This window comes from Hyla sarda, chromosome 3 (assembly GCF_029499605.1).
Source record: "Hyla sarda isolate aHylSar1 chromosome 3, aHylSar1.hap1, whole genome shotgun sequence".
Classification (NCBI taxonomy): Eukaryota; Metazoa; Chordata; class Amphibia; order Anura; family Hylidae; genus Hyla; species Hyla sarda.
In genome coordinates this window covers 321,007,587-321,028,983 of record NC_079191.1, presented here as the reverse complement: position 1 = coordinate 321,028,983, position 21,397 = coordinate 321,007,587, and the positions used below count along the sequence as shown (strand labels likewise).

Below are 21,397 nucleotides of genomic sequence, written 5' to 3'. Positions count from 1 at the left end.
GCAATATTTTAGAAATTACATGCGTAAATATTATTCTGTCAATAGCAGTGGTATAAAAAATTCGATATGTTTGGATGAGTTTATTACCTTGTCTTTGTAAAGGCCTTGTAAATTGCCTTCGTAAAGGAGATCCTAGTCTTGAATTAAGCATTCTTTGGCGTAGCAATGAAGGATTATAGGTTGGAGCAGCAGTACGTGCAGGCGTTGTAGTTGGTGGAGCTGTTGTCGTTCTATGTACTGATGATCTGCCATAATGTAGTTGTCGAGATATTGATGGAAGTACAAAGTAAGGTGAAGCTCTGGTGGTGCTGTGAGGTCGACTTGTTGTTGGAGCGACGGTTGTAGTTGCTCTCCTTGGTAGAGCAAATCTTCTAGAATTCATATAAGAGGAAGAAACTACAGGGGGCTTATGACTATTTTCTTTTAGGGTAGGGGGAGCACTTAATGCCTCTTCATCTTCCAACTTTGCAATAGATGTTTCTAGAGATTGTTTGCTATTATTACTATTACCATTTCTATTTCTGTTTTTAAGATAACGGACATTAGAGTATGACGACAACCTCGTCCTTGCAGATAATGTGGGATTTTCCACTTTTTCAGGTTCCTTTTTTGTGTCTAAAGTTGAAAAATCTGATTTTGTTAAATATGCAGGAACTGGTGCCTCTATTTCAGAAGATGAAACCTTGCTCAGTTTTCTTTCATTTTCCTGCATAATACTTCCAGGACTCCTATAAATTGGTCTTGATTTTGAACTATCCATTAATCTAGAAAGAGAGAGAGACTTTCTGTCTGATGTAGATATTCTTGCTTCCCGTTGACTATCGTTGTCTTCCTCTGGGTCATAAGTATCGTATGATTTCACCAAAGAGTCACCAGATAATAAACTATGTTTTTGATTTATACTGGGAGTGCTTTTGTTATCTTCAGGATGGTCCTCATGTTCCTTATGAGAAATACTTGTTCTTTCTTGAGATAAATGTGAGGCAGCAGATGGAATTTGATCTTCTTTAGATTTTAATACTGCCGGCAGAGGTTCTGATTTTATACCGACCTTGGTTTTTTTGACTGGTATGTTATGTGTTCTTACCTTTTTCTTGGAGGTTACAGATATTTTCTTGTCCTCTGTCTCGGATATTTTAATAGCAGAAGAAATTGCTGCATGCCTATCTTCTGACTTTTTTATATCTATCTCTTGGTTAGACTTGATATAGGAAGAAGATTTGGAAGACAGTTCAGAGGAATCAAAGTAAGGATCTTCTTTCCTATCGGACAGATCTAGTATTTTCCCTTGATTTTCTTTTTTTTCAGCCTTTGGAGCTAATGTGGTTGTCATAACTGTAGTTGATGTAGTAGTTTGAGCAGTTGTCACTGGATGAAACTTTGATCCTCCATTAGAGATTGTTTTACTTCCAGCATTGTTTTTTACCTGAGAACTTCTTCTCCTGTAGTATTCTAGTAAGGATAAAGCAGATTTTCCAGAAAAAGATGGAACGTTTTGCTGTTTATTAGACAAAATATTTTGTCTCTTAGTTTCACTAGGCAATTGAGCTTTTGCGGTAGTTGTAGTAGCAGCTGAAGTAGCCGTGGTTGTGGTTGTAGCTGTTGTGGTAGTAGTACTAGTGGTGGTGGTTGTTGTAGGAGAAACAGTTGTTGAAGAAACTGCTCTTACAACGCCTCTTACCATTGTCTGTTTTTTCGTTTTGTGATAAGACATTTTTGTGGGGCGATGATCATTGGCAGTTTTTGTTTTTATATCAATCAAGTCTCTATAAGAGTCCCTGCTGTCTTTATTAGCATGACGGTCTGAATTTATGGAATCGTGGGGAGATGATGTTGATTCCTTATTTACAGGAAGAGAAGAATGTGCTTGTCTAGTATCAATTTTAGGAGCTGGTAATAGACTAGCATGTGTTTTCCCAGCAGAAGTAGATTTATGGTCACTTTCACTTTGGTCTCTTTCGTCTTCATCCACACTTACCTGTGGCTTCTCATGTGTCGACAATTTTGCTAGGTGAGTAGCCCCTGGCATAACAGAAGCCTTATTTTTTCTTGTATTTACAGTTGCTGGCCCTTTCCTTTCTGGATTAGATATGGGTGAAGTTATTTTGCTTTTTTCTAAATCATGCATACTGTCAACATTCACACTATTTTTTCTCTGTGTGTCTTCTAATTCTACATTTGAACTCTCTCTGCTTTCAATAGATATTTCTTCACCAATATTAGATGAATATTTATTTTCTTTTGTGTCATGATCAACAGTTTCTAAATCTTTAGTTTCGTTGTCATCTACTACTACTGTAGGTGCAGGTGCAGGTTTACGTTCAACAATTCTGCGTCCTACATTAAAGGAATTTGGTCTAAGTGGTCTTCTGTTATTTGAATTAAAACGATTATTTAACATTGGTCTAAATAGTCTTCTAGGGTTCGGTGTTACAATTTTAGGGATTATTGTTGTGGTTTCCGTATCATCAATCAATTCAGCGGAGTGAGTGTTGACCTTATGCTGCCTAGAATTGGTCTTTGGGGACGATTGCTGTATGTCTTCTTCCAAGGATTCAGAAGAAATTACATTTTCAGGATTTTTGTCTTCTCTAGAATAAGTCTCTTTATGAGGCTGATGATAAAGTGTCTTTACCGAAGTAGCGCCTACAAAAACATAGACATTTTGTCAGACATATATATATAAATAAGCACTTACATAAAATAGCACATAAAAGCCTTAAGATGGATTGTTATGCAGAATCTTAGAGAAGGATTCTCCCTTTCTATATACACATATTTTTGAAACAGTACAATGTATATGTCAAAAACATTATTCTTTTTCATCACATTTGTATCCTTCATCAGCTTTTTTTGTGGATTTTTTTGTAACATTTAAAAAAAATCATACTAGAGAAATGCATGCTGCATAAAAAAAAAAAACTCCTTAAAGGGGTTCTCAGCTCCTATACATCTCATCCCTTATCCAAAAGATAGGGGATACGATGTCTAATGCAAGTGTTTGGCCTCTGGGACCACCCCACAATCTGCAAATAGGACCCGGTGTTCTAAATATTATGTCTCCGAGGGCCTTTGTGTCTCCAAAAATCACGGCAGTGTCCTAATGTGACAATGACTTATGCCAACCGCAGCACTAGGAAATAGAGTACAATAGAGACCAGGTAGTGTTTTGGGAGTTAAAGGGGTACTCCGCCCCTAGACATCTTATCCCCTATCCAAAGGATAGAGGATAAGATGTCTGATCGCGATGGGGGGGACCGGCCGCTTTGGGGGGTGTCGTATGATGTCATGACCACGGCCGCCCACACTAAGCATGCTGAACATAATCTTCTGAACACTGGGCACTGCACAGAGATCACAGGGGGTCCCAGAGGCTGGACCCCCATGATCTGACATCTTATCCCCCATGCTTTGGATAGGGAATAAGATGTCTAGGGGTGGAGTACCCCTTTAACCCCTTAAGGACCCGGCCATTTTTTGAACATCTGACCACTGTCACTTTAAACATTAATAACTCTGGTATGCTTTTACTTTTCATTCTAATTCCGAGATTGTTTTTTCGTGACATATTCTACTTTATGTTAGTGGTAAAATGTTGTCGACTTGCATAATTTCTTGGTGAAAAATTCCAAAATTTGATGAAAAAAGTTTTTTTACTTTGAAGCCCTCTGCTTATAAGGAAAATGGATATTCCAAATAAATTATATATTGATTCACATATACGATATGTCTACTTTATGTTTGCATCATAAAGTTTACATGTTTTTACTTTTGGAAGACATAAGAGGGCTTCAAAGTTCAACAGCAATTTTCCAATTTTTCACAAAATTTTCAAAATTGGATATTTTCAGGGACCAGTTCAGATTTAAGTGGATTTGAAGGGCCTTCATATTAGAAATACCTCACAAATGACCCCATTATAAAAACTGTTTATAGTATGTTCTTGTAGATCTAGTTTTGGAATTTTTACAAGTGGTAATAGGAGGGAAAAATATTTGTAACCCAATTTCTGTCGAGTAAGGAAATACCTCATTTGTGTATGTAAAGTGTTCAGCGGGCGCAGTAGAGGGCTCAGAAGGGAAGGAGCGACAATGGGATTTTGGAGAGTGGATTTTGCTGAAATGGTTTTTGGGGGGCATGTCACATTTAGGAAGCCCCTATGGTGCCAGAAAACTCCACAAGGCATACAATTTTGGAAACTACACCCCTCAAGGTACGTAACAAGGGGCCCAGTGAGCCTTAACACCCCACAGGTGTTTGACGACTTTTCGTTAAAGTAGGATGTGTAATAATTTAGACAAATAATTTTTTCACTAAAGTGCAGTTTTTTCCCCAAATTAACCATTTTTACAAAGGGTAAAGGGAGAAAATGCCCCCCAAAATTTGTAACCCCATCTCTTCTGAGTATGGAAATACCCCATGTTAGGACGTAAAATGCTCTGCGGGCGAACTACAATGCTCAGAAGAGGAGGAGTCACATTTGGCTTTTGGAAAGCAAATTTAGCTGAAATGGTTTTTGGGGTGCATGTCGCATTTAGGAATCCCCTGTGGTGCCAGAAAAGGAAAAAAAACACATGGCATACTATTTTGGAGACTACACCCCTTAAGGTGTAAATGAAAAAAAAAATTTCACTAAAGTGCAGCATTTTCCCCAAATTTACAATTTTTACAGAGGGTAATGGGAGAAAATGCCCCCCAAAATTTGCAACCCCATCTCTTCTGAGTATGGAAATACCCCATGTTAGGACGTGAAATGCTCTGCGGGCGAACTACAATGCTCAGAAGAGAAGGAGTCACATTTGGCTTTTGGAAAGCAAATTTTGCTGAAATGGTTTTTGGGGGGCATGACACATTTTGGGGGGCATGTCACCCCTGTGGTGCCAGAACAGCAAATAAAAAAACATGGCATACTATTTTGGAAACTACACCCCTTTGGGAACATAACGTGGGATGCAGCAAGCCTTAACACCTTACAGGTGTTTGACGACTTTTTGTTAAAGTTGGATGTGTAAATGAGAAAAAAAAATTCATTTTTACGGACCACTGTTCCAGAAATCTGTCAGACACCTGTGGGGCGTCAATGCTCACTGCACCCCTCATTACATTACGTGAAGGGTGTAGTTTCCAAAATGGGGTCACATGTGGGGGGGTCCATTGTTTTGGCACTATGGGGGCTTTGTATACACACGTGGCCTTCAATTCCGGACAAATTTTCTCTTCAAAAGCCCAATGGCGCTCCTTCTCTTCTGAACATTGCAGTGCAGCTGCAGAGCACTTTACATCCACGTATGGGGTATGTTCTTACTCAGAAGAAATGGAGTTACAAATTTTGGGGGGCTTTTTTCCTATTTTCCCTTGTGAAAATGAAAAATTTAGGATAACACCAGCATTTTAATGGAAACATTTTTTTTTTTCATTTTCCCATCCAACTTTAATGAAAATTCGTCAAACACCTGTGGGGTGTTATGGCTCACTATGCCCCTTGTCTCGTTCCGTGAGGTGTGTAGTTTCCAAAATGGGGTCACATGTGGGTATTTTTTTTTTTTGCGTTTATGTCAGAACCGCTGTAAAATCAGCCATCCCTGTGCAAATCACCAATTTAGCCCTCAAATGTACATAGTGCGCTCTCACTCCTGAGCCTTGTTGTGTGTCCGCAGAGTATTTTACACCCACATATGGGGTATTTCCGTACTCAGGAGAAATTGCGTTACATATTTTGGGGGTCTTTTTTTGCTCTTACCGCTCGTGAAAATAAAATGTATGGGGCAACACCAGCATGTTAGTGTAAAAATTTTCAATTTTTTACACTAACAGACTGGTGTAGCCCCCAGATGTTGCTAGGCAACACACCGGCTTCCGTAGGATCCTGGGAGCCAGCCGCACGTCCTCGCTGCGCGCAGATCACCGTCGTCCGCAGCCTCCGGATGGGTAAGTGGATCTTCTGCCGTCGGTCCTCTGTCGGTTTCCTCGTTCTGCCATGCCTATTGTGGGTGGGCAGAACGGGGAAACTGAAAGTTAACCCCCCCGCCCCCGATCTGCTATTGGTCGTGGCTTTTGGCGACCAATAGCAGGGATAGGAGGGGTGGCACCCCTGCCACCTCACTCCTATCCCTTCAGGGGGATCGTGGTGTCTTTGACAACAGCGATCCCCCTTATATTCCGGGTCACCATAGACCCGCATGACCTGGAATCGGAGCAAATCGCTGGTGGAATTTCCCCCTGGGCATTTGCGCGGGGTGCCTGCTGATAGATATCAGCAGTCACCTCGGTCCGGTCCCCGCCCGGCAAGCAGTGGGGACCAAAATTCCCAAGGGTGTATGGATACGCCCTGGGTCCTTAAGTACCAGGGCGCCATGGCGTATCCATACGCCCTAGGTCCCTAAGTGGTTAACCCCCCCCCCAACAAAACACTACCTGGTCTCTATTGTACTCTATTTCCAGGTGCTGGGGTTGGCACAAGTCATTGTCACTGCTAAATGGGTGGGAGACTGCAGTGATTGTTGGAAACTCAATGACCCTGAAGAGCGGAGTGGAGTATTTTGTGTGGGTTTTGATTCCGTGTGAGGCATGCCTATTTTTGACGACCACATCCCCTTTTCCCAGCGGTCACCCTCCTTCTCCAGGTTTAACTGGAGAGTTGGTCTGTTTTTATTACATTTTTTTGTCGCAAATTCTATTGCAAGCACTATTTGTCGGGTTTACAATAGTAAAACAGGTCGAGTTCACAATAGTAAATCAGGGCCAATGTCTCATGCTAACCCCAGCACCAGGAAGTGGAACAGAGACCAGGTACCAAGATGACAGAGGCTGCAGGAAAGAGAAGAAGGTAAGTAGAGGTGTTTTTCTCTTTTAGCATGCAGCTAAATCATATTTATTTAAAAAAACAAATTGAGTCTGCATTTTTAACATTCATGTGCTCTGTGTGCAGTTTTGAAACTTCATTGCGACTTGCTTTGGAAGGTTTTTCTAAAAAAAAACATAACAAGTCGTGATTTCAGTTGATATCATGCAGTGGTAAGGAATTCGTGATATGCGACTATTCAGTTTGTCGCAACTGAGCTAAATTAGGCGCAAATCTACACCAGCCCCTGACTTGGCTTGCAAAACTGACTGCAAACAGCATTATCAAAGTCGTACATTTTGTCGCACGGGATGAGAATTTGTACAAAAGGTCGCAGAGGAATCACCATACAAAGTGGAGTACTGAAGTAAGAAATGTGACCAGCACCAGATTTCTCACAGGCCCTGCACCATGTAATAAATCTGGTGCAGGTACACAGTTTCCACCACATGAATTAATGGGGTAAAAAGGCGTTCACCTACACCACTCTTGATGAATACCCCCAATATATAAAAATGTAACTTGACAATATTATGTACAATATTCGTCTAAAAAAACCCGCCAAAACAGCCATTTTTTTTCGAGTAAAGGAGAAGAGAGACTACATTATATTGTTACAGTGTTACATAAAACTTAACAAGACTAGCTATTAAATAGATGTTAATTGATTGTATGCTTTATGAGCTATATAATTGCCTACAAGGACTAGTTTTGCGAGTAATTTCTGGAATGAGAATTGAACAATAAAACCATGAACTAACAGTGAACATTAAGGTTATTGCCAAATAAAGTGTGTGCTTACCCATTGGCATGGTGACTGTAAAGGCTTTAGACTGAGGGCCCTGCCCTCTTCTGTTGGCTGCTCGGATTTTGAAAATGTACCTTTCACCAGGCTGCAGACCATCAACTATGGCAGATGTGGTTGTTCCTGAATATGGTATGGTTTTGCCTCCAAACGGTTTCATTGCAGGAGCATATGACACAATGTATTCTGTAGGGGTTAGGAAAGCAAAATATTCTATGCATTATTAAATTGCATAAACAAAAGTATTGTAAGTTTAGCTCACTTAGTATTACCCAACTAGGAGGTTAACCTACATAGCCCTAAACCCAATCAGGCAACATATGGAATTTACAAAAAAACAAAAAGAATGTAGATCCTCAGATGACTGGGGATAGAAAAAGAGGAGAGTATAATAATAGAACAAGAAAAGGTGTGTTTTGTGTTATATACAATATTTAATATTAAGTATTAATTCACATACACACTAGGGCAAGACCACAGGCCCCTTGAGGTCTGCCCAGGTAATATACAGAAACAATTACAGGAAATAGAATACAACAAGTAACAGGAGGGTTTTAGCATTTTATTTGTTGTATTTTATTTGCTGGCCCTGAAGTATTGCCCTAGTGTGTATATAAAGAGAGAGAGAAAGAGAGAGAGAGAGAGAGAGAGAGAGAGTCATGGCCGTAAATGTTGGCACCCGTGGAATTTGAAAATGAAGTATTTCTCACAGAAAAGGATTACAGTAACACATGTTTTGCTAGACACATGTTTATTGCCTTTGTGTGTATTGGAACTAAACCAAAAAAGGAAGGAAAAAAAGCTAATTGGACATAATGTCAAACCAAACTCCAAAAATGGGCTGGACAAAATTACTGGCACCCTTTCAAAATAAGATTGTTTCAAACATGTGATGCTCCTTAAAACTCACCTGGGGCAAGTAACAGGTGTGGGCAATATAAAAATCACACCTCAAAGCAGAGGAAAAAGGAGAGAAGTTCACTTAGTCTTTGCGTTGTCTGTCTGTGTGTGCCACACTAATCATGGACAACAGAAAGAGGAGAAGAGAAATGTCTGAGGACTTGAGAACCAAAACTGTGAAACAATATCAACAATCTCAAGGTTACAAGTCCATCTCCAGAGATCTAGATTTGCCTTTGTCCACAGTGCGCAACATTATCAAGAAGTTTGCAACCCATGGCACTGTAGCTAATCTCCATGGGCGTAGAGGGAAGAGAGAAATTGATGAAAGGTGTCAACGCAGGAAATTACGGATGGTGGATAATCAGCCCCAAACAAGTTCCAAAGATATTCAAACTGTCCTGCAGGCTCAGGGAACATCAGTGTCAGGGCGAACTATCCATCAACATTTAAATTAAATGAAACGCTATGGCAGGAGAACCAGGAGGACCCCACTGCTGACACAAAGACATAAAAAAGCAAGACTACATTTTGCCAAAATGAATTTGAGTAAGCCAAAATCCTTCTGGAAAAACGTCTTGTGGACAGATGAGACAAAGATAGAGCTTTTTGGTAAAGCACATCATTCTACTGTTTACTGAAAATGGAATGAGACCTACAAAGAAAAGAACACAGTACCTACAGTGAAATATGGTGGAGATTCAATGATGTTTTGGGGTTGTTTTGCTGTCTCTGGCACACTGAATGTGTGCAAGGCATCATGAAATTTGAGGATCACCAACAGATTTTGAGTTGCACTGTACAGCCCGGTGTCAGAAAGTTGGTTTTGCGTCCAAGATCTTGGGTCTCCAGCAGGACAATGACCCCAAACATACGTCAAAAAGCACCCGAGATATGGATGGCAACAAATTGCTGTAATTCTGAAGTTGCCAGCAATGAGTCCAGATCTAAATCTCATTGAACACCTGTGGATAGATCTTAAAATTGCTGTTGGGAAAAGGCGCCCTTCCAATAAGAGAGACCTGAAGCAGTTTGCAAAGGAAGAATGGTCCAACATTCCGGGTGAGAGGTGTAAGAAGCTTATTGATGGTTATAGGAAGCAACTGATTTCAGTTATTTCTTCCAAAGGGTGTGTAACTAAATATTAGGTTAAGGGTGCCAATATGTGTTACTTCAATCCTTTTCTGTGGGAAAAACTTAATTTACATTTACGGCCATGACTGTATACATATATATATATATATATATATATATATATATATATATATCACTGATAGATACTGTCGTATCGCAAATTGGTGAATTCTCCCAGTGTTAACAAAAATATGCAAAAATATAGAACCTTAAAATCTCACTTCATTTTCTCTTTTAAAAGATATATGCCACACTTTTTTTTGCTCATATAAAACCACTGTTGGTTGGCAACCAATAGCTACCTTATACAGTATCTCGTAGCTTGTGTGCTCTGTTTCTTTCAGTGTTACCTGACACCTATTAGTTTGCAGTACTTTTATTGTGCGGAATACTTATAGTCTCTATTCCATGTTGTATGAAACCATAGGTCATTCACACTGCTACATATTCACTTTTTACTTTACTGATTCCACCACTCATAAAGTGCCTGTGCCTTCAGTGCTGGTACAAGGTGTTCCTTCTGTGAGTTGGTTCTATTATGTAGTCCCACTATGTGTACCTCTCCCATGAGGTGCACAGTCCTTTATTGTAGAGTCCTTTATTGCACATGTATCCTAATGCCTTGACACTGGTAAGGTGCACATCCTAACCAGTGTGTGGCGGCACTGAGTACGGCTGCCATAAGTGGCACACACATTAAACGACAAAAGACAATGGATGCTACCAGGAGATCCCTGATAAATTGCAAAGGAGGAAATGCATAGGATCTGCAAGCTATGATGTGAACAAGTCCTGAGAAGAACATATCCACCAAAGCTACCACCAACAAGCTAAGTAAAAAAGTACTATATACCCACACACTGGTTATGATGTGCACCTTACCTGTGTCAAGGCATTAGGAAATATGTGCAATAAAGGACTGTACAATGAAGGACTGTGCAATATACATTGGACTTGTAATAGTGGAACTGCATAATAGAACCAACTCACAGAAGGAACACCTTGTACCAGCACTGAAGGCACAGGTACTTTATGAGTGTTGGAATCAGTAAAGTAAAAAAGTGAATATGTAACAGTGTGAAGGACCTATGGTTTCATACAATATGGAATAGAGACTATAAATATTCCACACAATAAAAGTACTGCAAACTAATAAAGAGGTGTGACGCAACACTGAAAGAAACAGAGCACACAAGCTACGAGAGACTGTATAAGGTAACAATTGGTGGCCTACCAACAGTGGCTTTATATCAGAAAAAAAAAAAGTGTGGTATATATCTTTTAAAAGAGAAGTGAAGTTTTAAGGTTCCCTATTTTTGTATATTTTATATATATATATACATATATATATATATATATATATATATATATATATATATATATCAATGTTAAATCCCAGATGAGCTTTGAAACAAAAAGAAAAGACAATTGCATTCATAGAAATTATATTAACTGAAATATGTAACATATCTGAACTATGCAGAGGTATTTATTTATTTGCCTGAAGACACAAATTCTTCCGCTACTCAGGCTGTTGTTTTTTATAAGTTAAAAATTCAAAGCAAAGACCTTCAAAACGATCTAAACAATGTGATGTTCAACTTACTCCTAAATTGATTTGGGAACCCTAATGAATAGATTTGCTGATCCCTCAGTTACATCTGAACTTTGGGGCTGAGTGGATAACATCCTGATGCTACCAGGGACTAAATTTACATGCCTGTCACTTGTCTAATGTATGCAGGCAACAAGCAAGTGGCAGATATGTGTGGAAGTTATTTTTATAAACTACATTATGCTACAAGCTGTACCATCAAAAAGCTGCTGACAGATTCCCAATAACACATTTGTGTTGTTTGAGTCAAAGGAGACCTGTCAGTTAAATATGTTGCTGTCATGAACAGAGGGCAAGGAGAAGTGGGCCCTAAAGCTGTCCCTAAGACCACTATCCTTGTCAACTTGCCTTGACATCCTAGGGGTGAATGACAACTGGGCGCCGGTCCCTTTCTTGCGCTAAAGTGCAAGGGGCGTCGAAGTGAACAAAACAAATGGAACTGTACAAAGTTGGGAAAACAATGGGAATGCAATAACAGATATATAAATAAAAAACAAGGCAGGATATAGCACACTAACAAACAGTTCAAAAACCAAAATCAAGATTAACGACAGATATGATAATATGAACAAGACTAGATATAAGGATAAATATACAGCAAACAATACCAGGAGATGCAGGGGATGAACAGGTTAACTGAATGCCAGAACACTAAATGGGTCAGAAAATCTAAAGCTTTGTTCACATTGGACTCAGAACAAGGAACACACTAGAGAGCCCACTCCAATCATGGAGGGACATCAATACTAAAGGCAAATAGGCTCCTAGCTAGTAGGCACACTCCACAGAGGGATCAAGATGCTAGCCTAGGAGGAAACAAAAATCCTAAATAAAAGCAAAACACGGGTACAGACACAAAACTTACTCACTCCTAGATAGACAGATTAGCACAAGGCTCAGAATAGGATTCTATCCAAGGAGATCCAGGATCAAACAAGGTCAAAACAGGACTGATAAAATGCACAGTGTGAATACGGACCAAAGACAGAACGAACAAACATACAAGAATACAAAAACCAGACAAAGTACTCAAACAACGCAAGCTAAAATCTATATATCAAACAGGACAGATAACCATGGTTAAAACTTGGGATACATGTGCTAAAACAGACAGAGTGAACATAATGCCAACATGCTTAGAGTAACAGGTATAATAACCAGCAAAGAATAGCACCTGAAGAGGCCTTATATATCCTCCCAGTGCTGAAGTCAAGAAAGTTAAATATTCCCATCCCAGGAAGAATTAACACAGAAACTGTTCAAACATAATATCTGAACAGGACCCAAAGCATAAAAATGAAAAATAAGATAAACAGACATTACAGTTGCCCTATGTAAATCTATCATATTACCACTACAGGTCCAATGGGAGAGGAATAAGGGGTGTAGTCACAATCAAAAGTAATTTATTATTATCAAATATCATGAAAAATGACATGGTTAATGGACTTTTAATCAACAGTGTCAGGCAGCTGCTGCCAAGGCAAATAAAATCATGGGTAGCATCAAAAGGGCCATAGATGCACGCGACAAGGAAATAATTCTACCCTGTACAAATCACTAGTCAGACCACACATGGAATACTGTGTACAGTACTGGGCACCAGTGTACAAGAAAGATATAGTGGAACTGGAGAGGGTTCAAAGACGGGCAACCAGAGTAATAAGGAGAATGGGGAATGGGAATGGTCGCTTAGGAGCAACCTAATAACTATGTATAAATATATAAAGGGGAATTACAGATATCTCTACCATGATCTATTTATACCCTAGACTGTATCAATAACAAGGGGGCATTTTCTGAAATATTTCTATACCAGCACAGAAGGGGGTTCTTTACTGTAAGAGCAGTAAGACTATGGAACTCTTTGCCTGAGGAAGTGGTCATGGTAAACTCAATAAAGGAGTTCGAAAGGGGCCTTGATGCATTTCTGGAGAGTAATAACATTACAGGTTATGGATATTAGATCAGGATATTATTCAGGAAGGAATTCTCCCCTGGTATGGGGCAATTGACATCAACCCCTTAAAGGGGTTGTGTAGCGCATATTCTTTTTATATCCCATTGTTCCTGGACTGCAAAAAGCATAGCTGTGGCCAGTGATGCGCTGATCGCAGTGTGACAATCCAAGCACATGGAACCAGGAAGAAGACCGGGACTGGAGGATGGAATACCATTATCGGCGCAACTGGGGAACGGCGGAAGGTGAGTTAATGTTTGCTTTTTTACTTTTTGCAGCCCAGCAACAATGAAATGAAAAAAAATATGCGCTACACTACTCCTTTTTGCCTTCCTCTGGGTCAACACAGTAGGGATATTGAACTTGGACAATACAGTATTGAACTTAAGACTCTTGTCTTTTTTCAACCGTCTGAATTACATAACTATCAGTATCTAATAATAGTGAATATACTGGCATTGTTAAGGAATTAACTCTTGGCCCCAAAACTAAACTAATAGATTTTGACAGCAGCCAATAGCATATGGATTACTACAACAGACTTGTAATTACCTTTTATTTTTCCAGCACTGTCATAGAGTTCATCCCACATCACCCTCACAGATGTAGGTTTACTTGTCAGCGGTTCCACATAAAGGTTCTCAGGTGCAGTTGTTGGAGCTTTGGAAACAAAATAGATTAGGCAAGTTAGGATGATTCCTCCGAAATACTAAAATGCATCTATGACAGTACATGTCTGTATGGCGATATATCTGCATGAGAATAGGTATTAGTAAAAGTATATCCTCAACCCCAATTGAGTGAGTTAACAAATACAGAGTAACGTCATAATGGGAATGAGGTGTTCTTTTAGTTTAGTTATATGAATTGTGTGGCCATATTTGAGCCACATGTATGAAAACTGGCACAGACAAACTTTAGGGTTTCTTCATTATAGTAACTCTTCTTGTCAATTGTTTCTGAACATTTCAGTTGTTTGGAAGGGTGTTTTTTTTGTTTTTGTTTTTTTCATTACAAGGTAGGTGTTTTTTAGGAAAACTTTACTAGATCTGATGTTTCAGATCCAGACTGATCACCAGATCCAGATGGCATTCATCAAGAAATCTATAGTTATGGCATTCACCAAGTAATCTATAGTGACAGGGTCTGGTCCCCTGGACTGGTGTATAAAAACTGTGGTGCCAACATTTAAAAGGGGGCAAAAAAGGGACCCAGGTAATTATGAGCCTGTTAGTTTAACCTCTGTTGTATGTAAATTATTTGAGGGTTCACTAAGATATGCCATATTGGAGTATCTCAAGACTGGACCGGGGTGAATCACTGGCAAATAAAATCATGGGGTGCATCAAGAGGGGCATAGATGCCCACGACAAACAATTCTACCACTGTACAAATCATGGATCAGACCACACATGGAATACTGTGTACAGTACTGGGCACCAGTGTACAAGAAAGATAAAGTGGAGCTGGAGAGGGTTCAAACACGGGACACCAGAGTAATAAGGAGAATTGGAGGACTACAGTACCCAGAAAGATTATCAGAATTAGGGCTATGTATTTAGAAAAACAGACAGTTAAAGAATGACCTAATAACGTATAAAAATATAAGGGGGCAGTACAGAGATCTCTCCCATGATCTATTTATACCCAAGACTGTATCTATAACAAGGGGGCATCCTCTATGTCTAGAGGAAGAAAGGTATCTACATCAGCACAAAAGAGGATTCTTTACTGTAAGAGCAGTGAGACTATGGATATTGCTGCCAGAGGAGGTGGTCATGGTAAACTCAATAAAGGAGTACAAAAGGTTATGGGTACTAGATTTATAGAGACAGAACGCTTTATTCTACCATATTGGAGTCTGGAAGGAACTTTTCCCCTCTGGTAGGGGGGCGATTGGCAATAGCCTTTTAAGGGTTTTTTGGTCTTCCTCTGGATCAATACAATAAGAACACAGAAGGGATATAGGTTGAAATTGACGGACTCTTGTCTTATGACCAGTTGTGACCACACAAGTGTCTAGTAAAGTGTTAAAGAAAGTCTATGTAAAAATGACTAATTTAATGTCTTCATAATTCATAAAAAATACAGTTACCAGACTCAGGAGTTCTTTGAAAAACTGAAGGACTCCATTGACTTTCTTGTTCTCCTTGGGAAACACGGACAGAAAATTCGTACATGGCATCAGGATTTAGTTTGTCAATCAAAGCACGTCTTGTGTTTATTTCCTTGTAATCCCAACGTGCAGATTCTCCCTTTTCACGGTATCGAATTGTGTAATGTCTGTCAAATGAAGATCTCTGTTAGAAGCTGTAGTGATTTAAAGGAGAGAAATATTTGTGCTACTAAAGGTTTAGACTATGTGAACTTTTATAACATATGTATAAATTGACCTGAAATTTGAAATTGTCATTTTATTTGGATCTTTTTTTTTATGCTGTTATTATAATGACCTTGTTTCATTATTCAGGTTATTGGAGGAGGGGTTGTAGCTATAAAGCAGACATGTAGTGTTCTGCGAGTGGCCGCACGCATTGTGTACATGCACACATTGCAGCTCACAGCGGCACAGCGGATTGTGGCAACAAGCAGGCAGGCACAGATGGAGGCACACTGTAGGGTCCGTCATTGGCGGATCTACAGCGTAAAATGCACTGCAAATCTGTTCCGTGTGATCCTACTCTAACACAGGGAACCTTGCAGTTAAAATGGCATTTCATCTTTATTCTGTGGGTCAAAAAGATTACGATATCAACAATGCTCAATAAATATATATTTTGTTTTATTTTACTACTTTAAAAAAAGTAAAACTTCTCCTTATAAAATAAATATGCTCTATTCTAACCTCTATAACTTTTTTTCCCTGTCTATGGGGCTAAGTGAGGGCTCATGTTTTGCTCTGTGGTCTGTAGTTTTTATTGTTACCACTGATGTTTAGAAGGGTATTTTTGACCACTTTTTTAATAAATTTTTATACTGCAGACTACCATGCATTGATCATCACACAACCTTCACAGGTAGCATTCCCTAAACATCAGCTTTTAGTTCCACTTACAGGGTCTCACAAACTGATTGGAATTTAATACCAAGTCAGAAGAGGACCCATCTGCAGACAGGTGTTATCTCCCATGATGATGGGCAACCTTTTTTGGTGTGTGGAGATTCAAAGGCCATTAGCATTCCACTGGGCATTTGGGGAAAAGGAATATGTAAACCATATTCTTAAAAACAAATAAATATGGAGATAATGAAAAGCAATCAGGCACTGCTTCACTATAGCTAACCTCCAATATATCATCCGCCACACAGGTATTAACTTGGGGGTGCAGCCCATAAAGATCAGTACGATGTGATAGTAGAAGCTGAAGTAACTCACCCGAGCATTCTTTGAATCCCAACGAAATCTTTATTCCGAGAATGTGCAGCAACAAAAGGAAAGTTTATTCCCTGCATTGGAATATACTTTCCTTTTGTTGCTGCACATTCTTGGAGTAAAGATTTCATTGGGATTTGAAGAATGCTCGGGTGAGAGCTTCCACTATATTTTTAAAAACATTTATTTACTCATACAGTGGTCTTCTGAAGGCAGTCAGCATGCCGCTAATATGCTGCAGAGGTGCCGTTTGGACTCCCAGCAGATGCTGCTCCTGCACTTCTTAAATGCCACAGTCACTATTAATCACAGCATTTAATGAGTTAAATGATATCAGCATGATTATTGCTGTTGGTTATTGGTGGTGAATGCCAACTGGCAGTAGCAGCCACTACTTACCGTCTATAAAGCGAGCTCAGCTTGCTTAATAACTGCATGACATACATTTTTGTCACAATGTGTCACAAGAAAGATGGCTGTGAAAAAATGTACATCATAGGTCATTAAATGGAACCAATCATACCCTACATAACTGTTACCTTATGTGCTCCAGCCGCACACGCTGGCTGTGAGCGCATGGTCCCGTTACCTGCTGCTGGCGGCGAGGCTGGGATTCACATCGCGGGACGCGCCCGCATGCGAATCCCAGTCCGTCACTCACCAGGTGCTTCTCCTACCCCTGCCTCTGCCTCTCTGCTCCGGCACGCATGTCCCCGTCCCCTAGGGCGTGCGCGCCGGAGCTTTAAGATTTAAAGGGCCAGTGCGCCCATTAGTGTAGTACACCTATGGCTCATGATAAATTCTTCCTCCTCCCACACTTCCCTGCTGGATCTTTGTTGCCTTGTGCCTGAGAGAAAGCATACCTGAGAGTTGCCTTGCCATGTATCTGATCCTTTGCTCTGTGACCTAACTTTGCTCCTCTGCCGCCTGCCTACTGACCTCCTGATAAAGATGGTGAAGATAAAGATTTTACCCTATTGTTATGTAGGGTAAAATTTGATGATTGGTTGCCTTTAAGGGGTTAGACAGGGGACAGTGTGCTTTAGAAAACAGGAAATGCCAGACTATTGTGTGTGTTCTAGTGGATGATGCAAAAACTGGAATAGTCAGAAAGTAAAAAAAATTTAAAATATTATATTGTTCATTTTACAATCAAATGTTCACTTTAGACAGGATTATCTGGTTTAGACTCACTGATGAGTAGTGTTGAGCGAGGTTTTCAAAAGTTTGGTTAGCTGGGCTTGCAGAACTTTTTAATAAAGTTCGGTTCACAGCAAAGTTCTACACAAACCAGCAATGCAATAACCCTCAAAACACATGTATAACATTGCCCAAAATTTCTCTTGCCTATTGATGTATTCTAATAGTTTAAAATAGTTTTAAGGCTACGTTAATGTCAAGGTTATGGAAACATGTGGTAACCCATTGTAACTAACAGCTTGTTTGTAAAACACACTGTACTAGCTGATTTAGTATGCTTTTTGACATTAAAATAAAGGTGCATAAAGTATCCCAATGTTTTAACAAATGTCTGTCAATGTTAAAATGCACACAAAGGTAATGGAAGACATATCAGATATTTCCAGGCATTCCAAAAATTCACAATTTTAGAAGTTGCAGCAGGATTGGTTTAATAGCATTTTGTATGAAAAGCCAAATAAATATCTCTTTGTTTGGATCATGGGTTGTATATGTGTAGGCCTGGCTGGTAGTAGCAGCAGTAAGGGTGGTGGACTGGTGGTTAGGGATCAGCAAATCAAATCTGACATATCGTATCGCTTCATTAAACTCCAGGGGCCGGGCATCTAAAATAGTGGATCCACGTGTGAGGACTGGATGACCCTGAATCACATGCAGCATGCAACCTATCAGCAGCCAGCCACCCCTGTGATGTCACAGCCCTATATAATTGGCAACCATCTTGCGGCCGCCGGAGAGAAAGTCTTAGAGAAGAAACCGCAGGTTGCAGTTCTTCCTTTGGATCATTTTTGTGTCAAAACTGCACCTGCACTAACTGAAGAAGCATCCACTTCCAAAATAAATGGCTTGCCTGGATCTGGTCTTGACAAAACAGGAGCAGAAGCGAAGGAGGATTTTTAACTGTTTGAACGCTTTTTCGGCCTCAGGAGTCCAGACCTTCGGAAAAGCAGTTTTTAAGAGAGACTATGGGGGCAACCAAGGGGTAGTAGTGTGGAATAAATTTGCCGATAATAATTGGCAAAGCCAAGGAAGCACTGAATCACTTTCAAGCCGGAAGGTTGAGGCCAATCCAGTACAGCGGACAACTTGTTAGGATCCATTTGTAGACCTTAACTGCTAGCAATATACCCCAGAAACGGAAGGCTGCTCTTTTCAAAAGTACACTTTTCAAGTCTTCCATAGAGATGATTGTCCTGGAGGGGCTGTAAAACTTGGCGGAGGTGAGAACGATGAGTGTGGAGATTGAGCAAGTAGATGAGAATGTCATCCAAATAGACAACAACACAGGAGTATAGGAGGTCACAAAAAATTTCATTGACAAATTCCTAAAAGACTGCTGGAGCATTACAGAGTCCAAATGGCATCACCAGATACTCGAAATGTCCATCACGAGTATTAAACGCAGTCTTCCACTCATCCCCTTCTCGTATATATGAATCAAATTATAGGCCCCATGAAGGTCTAGTTTAGAGAAGATCCTGGCACCCCACAGACAATCAAATAATTCAGAGATTAAAGGAAGTGGGTAGTGGTTCTTTATTGTAATTATATTCAAGCCTCGATAGTCAATGCAAGGTTGTCTTTCTTTTCCACAAAGAGGAACCCGGCTCCAGCAGGGGAAGAGGACTTCCTGATAAATCCCTTCTGACAATTCTCCTGGATGTAATTAGACATAGCTGAATTTCAGGGACTGACAAAGGGTAGATTCTGCCCCGGGGAGGTGTGGAGCTGGGCAGTAAACCAATAGGACAGTCATAGGGATGATGTGGTGGTAGGACTTCAGCTTGTTTTTCACTGAAGACATCAGCAAAGTCCTAAAGTAACGAAGGCAAAACAGGCAGAGGACAAGAAGATGATTCCAACTTAGCAAAACCTATTTGAATACAGTGGTTGTTGCAATGCGGTCCCCAACAAAGAACTTCTCCAATTTTCCAATGCAACTGCGGGGCATGGAGTTGCAACCATGGTAGGCCAAGCAGGAGAGGAGAAGTTCAATGGGGAGTACATAAAAAGTCAAGTTCTCCTTATGCAAGGCACCGACCTGCATAGTCAACCGTTTAGTGCGGTGCAGCACAGTACAGTCCAGTCTTTCTTCATTGACTGTAGAAATGTATTAGAGCTTTAACAGGCGAGATACAGGAAGATGATACCGATGCACCTGCTTAGCTTCCACTGCGGGAGGACACGTAGAAGATTGCAGTGATTGCTGGAAGACAGGTGCCAGACGAGGAAAGCACCGAGGTCATGCAGATTCGCTTTCTTGGCAAAGTTTCTCATGTCGCTATGAGAAATTAATATCAATCCGGGATGCCAAGTGTATCAGTTCATTCAAGTTAGATGGCATTTCCCGGGCAGCAAGGTCATCTTTGATATGACTGGATAGGCCTCTGTTGAAGGTAGCGCAAAGAGCTTCATTGTTCCATGATAACTCTCATGCCAGGGTACCAAACTGAATGGCATACTTGCCCACATACTTGCCCAACTCAACAATGCTGTCTCAGCGGAGGAGACTAGGGCTGGTTCCTCAAAGACATCCTGAAATTCCATCAGGAAAGACTGGAGATTGGTTGTGAGAGCATCCCTTCAATCCCAAAGCAGAGTTACCCAGGCCAAAGCCCTTCCAGTTAAGAGACTGATGACAAAGGCCACCTTTGCTCGTTCCATAGGGAACTGTTCCGCCATGAGTTCAATGTGCATGGAGCACTGAGTCATGAAACCACAACAGGACTTGGGATCCCCCTCATATTTCTCAGGAAGAGAAAAGCGTAGTTTTGTTCCGGAGGAGACTGCAGCAGCGGGAGGCAGCCCTGAAACAGGAGGAGGTTGTGGCGGTTGCTGCTGAGCAGTAAGCAACTGCTGCATCATGGCGGATAACTGGCTAAACTGCTGTGCCTGCTGGGCCAACTGCTGTGACTGGAGTGCCACGATAGAAGCGAGATCCGGATTATCTGGCAGAGGAATCCCAGTGGGATCCATGGTCGGATCTTGCGGTTATGGAGCTGGATGAATATCCTCTAACCTGTGTGGGCGATGACTCGGACCGTATCGGGTAGCGGAGTCTAAGTTGCCGCTGTTCTTCACCTTAGCCAACCACAAGGTGGGAAGGGCTTGCTGCGGCAGGCAACACCCAGGTCGCTACCCCCGACACGGCTCGACCACACAGGTAGCTGGGCAAGGCGAGGTACCGCAGGATAAGGCAGTAGCATAGTCAAACATAGCAGATGGTCAAGGCAGGCGGCAAAGGTGCGAAGTCAAATAACATAGCTGGAAGGTCTGGATACACGGTTAAGGCAAACAGGCAATATGTAATGCTTAATCTCAGGCTAGGGACATTGAAGATCCAGCAGGGAAGTGTGGGAGGTGCAGGGACTTTATAATGTAGTGTCAGGTGCAACAACTAATTATGGGCACACTGGCCTTTAGATTTCAGAGCTCCAGCATGTGCGCATCCCCATCTCCTAGCCGGAGCTTAGACACAAAGGAGGAGGCGGCAGCGGAGCGTAGTGAGTGACAGGCTGGGATTCGCATGTGGGTGCGTGAAGTGTGGCCAGGGTCCCAATGTTGGCACC

General features: G+C 40.9%; 1 protein-coding gene across 2 annotated transcripts in view; it reads right to left on the bottom strand.

Moving 5' to 3' along the window:
- Positions 1–21,397, bottom strand: part of FNDC1 (fibronectin type III domain containing 1) — a 182,719-nt gene that overhangs the window by 36,357 nt on the left and 124,965 nt on the right. For both annotated transcript variants that reach the window (XR_008891454.1, XM_056567188.1), the window contains exons 5-8: positions 15,351–15,538; positions 13,808–13,915; positions 7,644–7,832; positions 88–2,646 (exon numbers count right to left, since the gene is read on the bottom strand). Coding sequence is in view for 1 of the 2 variants with exons in the window: in XM_056567188.1 (XP_056423163.1) it covers positions 88–2,646; positions 7,644–7,832; positions 13,808–13,915; positions 15,351–15,538 (3,044 nt within the window). In the remaining variant the exon portion in view is untranslated. The remainder of the gene's footprint in view (positions 1–87; positions 2,647–7,643; positions 7,833–13,807; positions 13,916–15,350; positions 15,539–21,397) is intronic.